Raw genomic sequence first — 11229 nt, forward strand, 5'->3', positions numbered from 1 at the left:
AAATACATAGGCGGTTATGTCTAAGTGTTGCTTCTGTAAGTACAAACAACACAGTATTGTAGAGAATACCTAACATGACACTCACCTTAGCTTGTTTAATGTCCACTCAGGTTTTGGATGTGTTGGAGCCACACATTAATGCCTCAATCTGCTTCCCTACCGAGGAGTCGGAGTGGAGTGCTGTCAGGGTAGCTTTCTATGAGCTTGCTGGCATGCCCAATGTGCTGGGGGCCATAGATTGCACACACGTTCAGCTGAGATCACCTAAGGGCCGCCAATATATATATACTAATAGGCATCTGGCACAATCAACTAATGTCCAGGTGGTCTGTGATGCAAACATAAAAATTATGAGTGTTGTTGCAGGTTACCCTGGTGGCTGCCATGACTCCTTCATCCTCAGTCAGTCATCGCTCTTCGATAAATTTGAGGACGGACAAATGCCTGATGGCTGGCTGTTGGGTATGTTTAAAATGTTTTGTGTGTATGTCTTTTAACCACAAACTCGAGTTTTGATTAGGTGAAAGAATAATCTAACATATGTACTAATGTTGACTATATCTGTTTTTCAGGTGATGGGGGTTACGGCTGCTACTCTTGGCTCCTTACTCCATTGTCCCAACCTGATTCTCCTGCTGAACACAGTTACAATCATGCACATAAGGCTACGCGGAATGTGATAGAAAGATGTTTTGGTGTGCTGAAGTCACGGTTTCGGTGTCTGGATAAATCTGCAGGCCTTTTGTTGTATAGTCCCTCAAAGGTGACTAGAATTGTGTTCTGCTGCTGTTTTCTCCATAATCTGTGTTTAAACCAACATCTGGCACATGATGAGGGAGAAAGCAGTCAGCAAGCAGAGGAGTTAGACCCATCTGGTGACAGTGTGAGTACATATGTAGGGAGGCAGGTACGGCAAGAAGTGATCCTGCGCTATTTTTCAGGTCAGTTTTAGTAGGCTGTAATTATCCTTGACTAAACACTTTGCACTACTTTCTATTGTGTGTTTTGTAACTTACTGTTTGTTGTTTATAGTGGTGTGTACATTGTACTTAGTTTATGCCAAAAATACATTTTCAGTCATTACCCATGAAAAACATACATACATACAGAGCAGCTTCGACAATGTTTGAGACGGACACAGGAAGTTGTGTGTTTGTCAAATACAAATTTTTATTTTGCAAATCACATTGGGGTTATTTTTTCCGCTTGTGTGTGCTGGGTGCTGTGCTTTGTGCTGGCTCACTGGCACGTGCTCTGGAGGAACGCCGAACAGGGGAGGTTACTGGCGTTTGGATAGGGGTCGTGGTCCCCGAGCTGGAGGTTACTTGGTGAGCTCCCATCAATGTAATATTGCTGCTCAAATTATTAATGCTTGCAATCAGTTGAGTGTTGGTTGCAGTGTGGCTGGCTACAATCCGGGATAAGGACTCATTCACAACCTGGTTGTGCTGAATGAGCTGAACGAGTGCCTGCTGATGGCGCTGTTGCTCATCTATGATGCGCGTTAAATGAGCAAGCATTTGGCTGTTGTCAGCCCTTATTTGCTCCATTGAGGTTGCCATTCGCCCTACTTGTACAATCAGTCTGCCCGAGTTGCGACTAATGCGCGGTAGATGATGGGGCAGACTGGCAAGGTGTTGTGTATGTGCGGTCAGGCTGGCATTGCTTTGTGCCTGTTGGCTTGTCCAACTGGCCCAAAAGTCATCTGGTATTTGGGTTGGGGGCGGAGCTTGTGCCAGTTGTGGACTGATGGAGGCTTGGGGGATATCCTGCAGCTGTATTGGCTGGCTTGGGTCAACAGGTGTAAGTTGCAGTGTGATGGTTGCCTGTTGGTCTTGTCCCTGCTGGTCCACGTCGGCCATCAAGCTGGGCTCTGTATGGGGTGGCCAACATGCAATGTTTATTAGTCAATTTGTTTAAAGGCTACTTCTACACATTACTACATTCATAATACTCCATTTGTATAGTTTTTGGCGTTGTTTTTCAAAACTTATAATGTTTTTTTTTATCAAAAACATATATACCAACACAGGCGGCCACATAGACAGATTTGCATAATCCACACCTAACTACCTCCCCTCCACAGCATTACAGTGTTATATCACCTCCCCTGACCACGATATAGACTACTTACCTGGATAGTCCAGATGAGCGGAGCCAGTAAGCCATCTACATACTGGACAGGGGAGATGTGTGAACAATATAATGTTGTGGATGCTGTTTTTTTTTTTGAATTTTATTGGTATTTTATTTTAATGTGCACGTGTGTGGCCAAATTTAAAACAAATGTCTGTTATTTAATAAAAATTATGTTGGCGAGATCATCCACTAAGACCTTTGAAAAAAAAACATTTTCACCTTTAGCAATTGAAGACGTAACATCACATTGCTTGTTCTGGAAAACATGTAATCTCAAAACCAACTAACAACATATTAACTGTACTGTGTATATTATTGCCTATGTGTTTAATTTCTGTTTTTACTCACCAGATAACTGAGGTGATCGGGGCTCATCACTCTGCGAACTCGCCAATAGTGCCAGTGGTGGCTGGGGTGACACTGCCGAAATGCGTCGCCTGGGTGGGGATGATGGAGCCGCAGATTCCGTGCCAAGACGCCGTGTCTTACTTGGCCTCCTGGGTAAGTGGCCCGAGCCCTGTGATGGGCGCCTTACAGGAGGTCGGCTTCCAGAAGCAGAACCTATGTGAAAATATAAACATTAATATTTTGTACTTCTATGTGTTTTCAGAATATGTGACTACAGTGAAGTCTTACCTGCAATCCCTGCCTCATCCTGACTTGTCTGAGGCCTGTCTGGCCGGCTGGTCTGTGGGACTGTTGAAAAAGTGGACCAAACATTATTACCATGCTTTGTGTTAAAATTATAACTGCAAAGCCTTAGTGTACTGTAACCATCTATTAGGTATTGGATAAACAAATAATTTCTGATTAAGAGCTTCAAGCTTCATTATTTTGTGTTGTATATCCAAATGTACATGATGTTGCACACAATAAATCTGTTACATTTGAGAATTATGCCTCAGATATTGCAGAGATTGACTACTTGCAAATGTTTGAAAAAAGTAATATTGGAATAATTGCACCGTTTTTCAGAAGTAAATAAATCTAAAATTATTTTTAAAATAAGCATACAACACAGATGTCCAAGCAATATCGCAAAAAATATTTTATTAAAAAAAAAAAACAGCAGCCATTGCACATGTTTTAGCGCAATATTAAATTTACCAAACAGCCAATGCATGGTGAAAAAAGCAAATTCAAAACACAAACACACCTTAAGGGTGCATAGGCCTGAAATATGTGAAACACACTTTATGCATCCTTTATCCTTTAAAAATGACATTTACAACATTTAGAGGACATTTAAATAAAAATCTAACAAATCAAACTTACCATCCTGCGTGGGTCGGTCCGAATCCCGGACATGAGTAGCAGACACCAGTTCGGCAGGAATCAATGCCCGCACAGGCTCCTCCCAGTCCCGATAGGTGGCCCGGAAAGGGGGGCCACCTCCGGTTTTTCGTGCAGATTTGGCCTCTTTGGCCATCTTGGCCTTGACACGCCGCTTTATATCATAAAACCTCTTGCGGCACGTGTCCTCAGTCCGCCTCACCACACCCTCACTATTCACGGCAAGTATTACTTGCCCCCACAGGACAGACTTCCTGCGGGAGGACACCTTGCCAGCATCCTGACCAAACAATTGGCGATGGTGCTTCATCAGCTCACGCACCAAAGCCATGTTTTCAGCATAGCTGAACTTAATATTCCTGCCAGTCTTGGTAGTGGTGCGTGGCTGCGGAGCCACAACACCATCACTATCACTGGAAAATACAGCAACAGGCACCCCCTCCTCCTCCTCCTCACTAACCTCCTCCCTCTCACTACCCCCCTCCACCTCACTAACAGCCTCCACCTCACTACCAGCCTCCACCTCACTACCAGCCTCCACCTCACTACCAGCCTCCACCTCACTAACCTCCGCCACCACACTGACCTCTGAGTCTGACATAACAAACGACAAAAAACACTGAAAAATCAAAACACAAAACACACTCCTCCACTACTCCTACTACTACACACCACACAGCCAACACACACGCTCACTCACTCACTCACTCACAAACAATGACAAAAGACTGTAAAAAAAAAACAAGGACAAAAAAGTAGACAAACTGTGAAAAAACAATACTACAAATATGACAAGACTACTTACACACACAGTACAGCACTCAACAATCACCAAACTCCTCTCTAAATCCACCAAAAACTCCACCAAACTCACCAACTCCAAATACACCTTCCTCTCTCCTCTCCACTAGCTAAACCCACGAGGTGCGGTGTGTTTGGGGCGGTTTTATAGTAATATGCACAGACACTCCTCCTTCACGAATACAACCAATCACGGCCGCGTGACGAAAACGAAACTTAGGACTAAAAACGCGGCAGCAATTTCTAAATCACTGCCGTAACAGACATGTGACGCAGTCGTAAAAAAAAACACATAAACGCGGCCGCGAAACAGCAAACGCGGCCGCAATCTACAGCAGAAAAGCACGAATGACATCGACATCGGAAGAAACGAAAAACACGAATACGACAGCTTAGTAAATTAGTCGTAATCAATTCAAAAAGTTGCAATTTTACACTGTCGATGTCATTCGTGATTGAACTTGGACATGATTCTGGAAAATACGAATCTTAGTAAATTTACCCCAGGGTGTGCAATGAACACCCAAACCTGGTTCAAGGGGGACCCCGCAGAATGGAATGCCTGCACCCTCACCCCCTTACCTTTTAGAAGCAACATCATCTCTCAGATGATAGTAAAGACTCTGGCACTGTGCCAAAGATGATGGTGTGTATGCACCATCATCTTCTGAAAATATCACACATTAATGGCATCACATACACGAAGCTGTGGGGGCACTGCTCACTGAACCCATCTAGGTGCACCCCTGCTGCTGTTTATAGATTTGCATCCCCTTAAAGTTTGCCATTGAAATTGCAAGATTTTCTTTACCACTTCTGCTGCCATTGTTGCAACCTGCAAAATGTGTGTGCCCCTTTCCTTTCCTCCCATCTGAAAGAGAGTATGCCTATGTATATTGGGGGTGATTCAGAGGAGATTGCTGCAACGGCAGCAATCGCACTATGAAGGCTTTTGAGTGCGCACCCAGTAAGTCCCAGTGAGATGCTAAAAGCATCTCACTGGTGCGATCTCCTCTGCTTGATTGACAGGCAGAGAAAGTTGCGGGGCAGAAGGGGGCGTGCCAACGGCGTTAGAACACCCATGGTGATGCATGGTCCGGACAACACAGGCATGTCTGGACCGTTGCGGGGGGTGGACCACGGCGGCTGTGTGATGTCACACGCAGCCACTGCGATCCAGATTGTGGTAGGTAGCTGCCTGCCAGCGCAGCTAGGCTGTGCAGACAGGGAGCTACTTGGCATGTGCAAAAGCATTGCCGCCGTGCAATGCTTTCTCACCCGTGCGGGGGGGTGAGGGGGGAGGGCCTGACATGCGGGGCGGACTAGCCCCCCGCATGTCAGAGAGATTGATCGTAGATGTGCTAAATTTGGTACATCTACGATCAAGTTTGAATCACCCCCATTGTTCTCACTGAATAGACTTTCAAACAAGCAGAACAGCCAACGCTATAAAATACATTTTTGCCTGCTGGAATGTCTGCTGGCATGTGTCATCTTTTTGCTGGGACAGATCCATGATACTTACTGTAGAATTGTGTGGCATATGCACTAGTGCCCAATATTGGAGTAAGATCCTTCAGATCCCTGTCTGGACCACTTTGAGATAAGAAGCCCATAGGCTTTTATAGGTAATGTCATCTATAGATGGCGCTGCTTATTTGGCACAGGCTTCAGAAAGTTATTCTTTCTGGAGCTCAATGCATATTGGCACATTGAAGCCCCAAAGAATTCTGTGGGGCTTGTTGTGCCATGGATCCGAAGAAACTATCTCCAAAGTCTGCTGCAGACCTTTTAAATACATCTAAGGATCCATATGTATTGCGGTAAACTCTGAAAATGGTAGTTCTTCTTTGTCAGACATGGAATTACCTCTTGCGAGTATTGAAGTATTTTGATATGTGTTGATGGCCGGTTATATATGTCACATAAAGTATTGCACTGTTAATGTCACCGGGTGGATTATTTAGATTACCTAAAGTGCCCCCTAAAGTAGCTACCATCACTGGTGGCACCAGAAAGACTGGCTGAAGGCTTTGTAGTACTTCATACACTAGTGGATAGCCATGTTGTACCAGAAGTACTGTATCTGTCCAGCCTGGGACTCTTCTCTTACTGAAAGTTAGGCTGGGCAGTTGGTGATCCATGCACTTCCAATATAAATGGGTCTTTTTGTAAATATGATGACACAAAATATTCCAGCTATAGGCCACATTATGAAGGGTATATAAATAATAATTATGTCAGTGTCAGAGAGAGATTTTAAAACGTAAAGTAACATAGTTAATGAGGTTAAAAAAAGGCAAAATGCCCATCTGGTTCAACCTGTAATTTATACTAAGCTGTGCACATTTTCTCTAACGTCCTAGTGGATGCTGGGAACTCCGTAAGGACCATGGGGAATAGCGGGCTCCGAAGGAGGCTGGGCACTCTAGAAAGATCTTAGACTACCTGGTGTGCACTGGCTCCTCCCACTATGACCCTCCTCCAAGCCTCAGTTAGATTTCGTGCCCGGCCGAGGTTGGATGCACACTAGGGGCTCTCCTGAGCTCTTAGAAAGTTATAGTCTTAGAATTTGTTATTTTCAGTGAGACCTGCTGGCAACAGGCTCACTGCAGCGAGGGACTAAGGGGAGAAGAAGCGAACTCGCCTGCTTGCAGCCGGATTGGGCTTCTTAGGCTACTGGACACCATTAGCTCCAGAGGGATCGACCGCAGGCCCAGCCTTGATGTTCGGTCCCGGAGCCGCGCCGCCGTCCCCCTTACAGAGCCAGAAGCAAGAAGATGGTCCGGAAAATCGGCGGCATGAAGACTCTGTCTTCACCAAGGTAGCGCACAGCACTGCAGCTGTGCGCCATTGCTCCTCTCACACACTTCACACTCCGGTCACTGAGGGTGCAGGGCGCTGGGGGGGGCGCCCTGAGGCAGCAATAAAAACACCTTGGCTGGCTAAAATACCTCAATATATGGCCCCAGGGGCTATATATGAGGTAAATACCCCTGCCAGAATTCCATAAAAAACGGGAGAATAGGCCGCGAAAAAGGGGCGGAGCCTATCTCCTCAGCACACTGGCGCCATTTTTCCCTCACAGCTCGGCTGGAGGGAAGCTCCCTGGCTCTTCCCTGCAATTCTACAGTACAGTAAGAGGGAAAAGAGAGGGGGGGCATTAAAATTGGCACTGTATACAGTATATTATATAAAAGCTATTAGGGACATAACTCAGTTAGTCCCTGTATATATATAGCGCTCTGGTGTGTGCTGGCATACTCTTACTCTGTCCCCCCAAAGGGCTTTTGTGGGTCCTGTCCTCATTTAGAGCATTCCCTGTGTGTCTGCGGTGTGTCGGTACGGCTGTGTCGACATGTTGAATGAGGAGGCTTATATGGTGACAGAACAGAGGCTGATATATGTGATGTCGCCCCCTGTGGGGCCGACACCAGAGTGGATGGATAGGTGAAAGGTATTAACAGACAGTGTCAACTCCTTACATAAAAGGGTGGATGACGTAACAGCTGTGGGACAGCCGGCTTCGCAGCCCGCGCTTGCCCAGGCGTCTCAAAGGCCATCGGGGGCTCAAAAACCCCCGCTCTCTCAGATGGCAGACACAGATGTCGACACGGAGTCTGACTCCAGTGTCGACAAGGTGGAGACATATACACAATCCACTAGGAACATCCGTGACGTGATCCCGGCAATAAAAAATGTGTTATACATTTCTGACTTTAACCCAAGCACCTCTAAAAATGGGTTTTAGGTTTGGGGAGAAAAAACAGGCAGTGTTTTGTTCCCCCATCAGATGAATAAATGAAGTGTGTGAAAGCGTGGGTTCCCCCGTTAAGAAACTGGTAATTTATAAAAAGTTACTGATGGCGTACCCTTTCCCGCCAGGTGGATAAGTTACGCTGGGAGATATCCCCTAGGGTGGATAAGGCGCTCACACGTTTGTCAAAAAAGGTGGCACTGCCGTCTTAGGATACGGCCACTTTAATAGGTACCTGTTGATAAAAAACAGGAGGCTATCCTGAAGTCTGTATTTACACACTCAGGTACTAGACTGAGACCTGCAGATAGTGCTGCTGCAGCGTGGTCGGTGACCCTGTCAAACAGGGATACTAGTTGGAAAACATAAAAACATATGAAAGACGTCGTCTTATATATGGGGGATGCACAGAGGGATATTTTGCCGGCTGGCATCCAAAATAAATGTAATGTCCATTCTGTCAGGAGGGTATTAGGGACCTGTCACTGGACAGGTGATGCTGACTTAAAAAGCGCATAGAGAGCCTTATAAGGGTGAGGAATTATTTGGGGATGGTCTCTGGGACCTCGTATCCACAGCAACTGCTGGGAAGAAATAATTTTACCTCAGGTTTCCTCACAGACAAAGGTACAGTCCTTTCGGCTTCAGAAAAGCAAGCTGGTCAAATGGCGCTTCCTTTCTGTACAGAGACAAGGGTAGAGGGAAAAAAGCTGCACCAGTCAGCCTGTTCCCAGAATCAAGATTCTTCCCCCGCCTCCTGTGAGGCCACACCATGACGCGGGTGCTCCACAGGTGTAGCCAGGTACGGTGGGGGGCCGTCTCAAAAATTTCAGCAATTAGTGGGCTCGCTCACAGGTGGATCCCTGTTTCTTTCAAGTAGTATTTCAGGGGTACAAGCTGGAATTCGAGATGTCTCCCCCCAGCCGTTTCCTAAAATATGCCTTGCTGACAACTCCCTCAGGCAGGGAGGCTGTGCTAGAGGCAATTAATAAGCGGTATTCCCAGCAGGTAATACTCAAGGTGCCCCTACTTCAACAAGGACGGGGTTACTATTCCACACGGGTTGGGGTACCGAAACCGCATGGTTCGGTGTGACCCATTTTATATTTAATATCCTTGAACACGAAAATTCAAGTTCAAGATGGAATCGCTCAGGGCGGTTATTCCAAGCCTGGACGAGGGGGATTACATGGTATCCTGGGACATCAAGGATGCTTACCTGCGTGTCCCCATTTACCATCCTCGCCAGGAGTACCTCAGATTTGTGGTACAGGATTACCATTACCAAGTCCAGACACTGCCTTTTGGACTGTACATGGCACCGAGGGTGTTTTATCAAGGTAATGGCCGAAATGTTGATACTCCTTCAAAAAAAGGGAGTTGTAATTATCCCGTACTTGGCCAATCTCGTTATAAGGGCGAGGTCCAAGGAGCAGTCGGTAGTCGGGGTAGCACTATTTTGGAAAGTGCTACAACAGCATGGTTGGATTCTAAACAGTCCAAAGTCACAGCTGGTTCCTATGACACGTCTACTGTTCCTGGGGATGGTTCTGGACATAAACCAGAAATAGTGTTTCTCCCGGAGGAGAAAGCCAAGAAGTTGTCATCTCTAGTCAGAGACCTCCTGAAGCCAAAATAGGTAGCGGTGCATCATTGCACGCGAGTCCTGGGAAAAATGGTAGCTTCCTACGAAGCAATCCCATTAGGCAGGTTCCATACAAGAACTTTTCAGAGGGACCTGTTGGACAAGTGGTCCGGATCGCATCTTCCGATGCATAGGCTGATAACCCTGTCTCCAAGGACCAGGGTATCTCCACGGTGGTGGCTGCAGAGTGCCCATCTTCAAGAGGGCCGCAGGTTCGGCATACAGGACTAGGTCCTAGTGACCATGGATTCCAGCCTTTGAGGCTGGGAGGCAGTCACACAGGGAAGAAATTTCCAGGGACTTTGGTCAAGTCAGGTTATTTCCCTACACATAAATATTCTGGACCTGAGGGCCATTTACAATGCCCTGAGGCCGGCAAGGCCTCTGCTTCAAAACCAGCCGGTACTGATCCAATCAGACAACATCACGGCAGTCGCCCATGTAAACCAACAGGGCGGCACAAGAAGCAGGATGGCGATGGCAGAAGCCACAAGGATTCTCCGATAGGCGGAAAATCATGTGTTAGCACTGTCAGCAGTGTTCATTCCCGGAGTGGACAACTGGGAAGCAGATCTTCTCAACAGACACGACCTCCACCCGGGAGAATGGGGACTTCCTCCAGAAGTCTTCCAATAGGATTGTACACCATTGGGAAAGGCCACAGGTGGACATGATGGCGTCCCGCCTCAACAAAAAGCTATAAAAGATATTGCACCGGGTCAAGGGACCCTCAGGCGATAGCTATGGACGCTCTGGTAACACCGTGGGTGTACCAGTCGGTTTATGTGTTCTCCCCTCTGCCTCTCATACCAAAGGTACTGAGAATAATAAGAAGGCGAGGAGTAAGAACGATACTCGTGGATGGCCAAGAAGAGCTTGGTACCCAGAACTTCAAGAATTTATATCAGAGGACCCATGGCCTCTGCCACTCAGACAGGACCTGCGGCAGCAGGGGCCCTGTCTGTTCCAAGACTTACCGCGGCTGCGTTTGTCGGCATGGCGGTTGAACGCCGGATCCTGAAGGAAAAGGGCATTCCGGAGGAAGTCATTCCTACGCTTACTAAAGCCAGGAAAGAGGTTACAGCAACTCATTATCACCGCATATGGCGAAAATATGTTGCATGGTGTGAGGCCGAAAGGGCCCCAACAGAGGAATTTCAACTAGGTCGATTTCTGCATTTCCTGCAAGCAGGAGGGACTATGGGCCTTAAATTGGGTTCCATTAAGGTACAGATCTCGGCTCTGTCGATTTTCTTTCAAAAAGAACTAGCTTCAGTACCTGAAGTTCAGACATTTATAAAAGGAGTGCTGCAGAGTCAGCCCCCGTTTGTGCCTCCTGTGGCACCTTGGGATCTCAACGTGGTGTTGAGTTTCTTAAAATCACATTGGTTTGAACCACTAAAAACCGTGGATCTGAAATATCTCACGTGGAAGGTGGTTATGTTATTGGCCTTGGCTTCTGCCAGGCGAGTATCAAAGTTGGCGGCTTTGTCTTGTAAAAGCCCTTATTTGATTTTCCATATGGATAGGGCAGAATTGAGGACTCGTCCCCAGTTTCTCCCAAAGGTGGTGTCAGCGTTTCACCTGAACCAGC

At 46.7% G+C, this 11229-nt stretch overlaps 1 protein-coding gene across 1 annotated transcript; it reads right to left on the reverse strand.

Annotated features, from left to right (window-relative positions):
- Positions 1–1161: 1161 nt before the first annotated feature.
- On the reverse strand, positions 1162–2832 carry LOC134943691 (uncharacterized). Its single transcript, XM_063932396.1, has 3 exons — positions 2776–2832; positions 2488–2700; positions 1162–1873 (listed from the first exon to the last, which is right to left on the reverse strand). Exon 3 carries the CDS (start codon positions 1860–1862, stop codon positions 1194–1196), a length of 669 nt encoding a protein of 222 aa, XP_063788466.1. The 5' UTR covers positions 1863–1873; positions 2488–2700; positions 2776–2832; the 3' UTR covers positions 1162–1193.
- Between the last annotated feature and the right edge of the window lie 8397 nt (positions 2833–11229).

The sequence above is a fragment of the Pseudophryne corroboree genome, chromosome 7, assembly GCF_028390025.1.
Source record: "Pseudophryne corroboree isolate aPseCor3 chromosome 7, aPseCor3.hap2, whole genome shotgun sequence".
Taxonomy (NCBI): Eukaryota; Metazoa; Chordata; class Amphibia; order Anura; family Myobatrachidae; genus Pseudophryne; species Pseudophryne corroboree.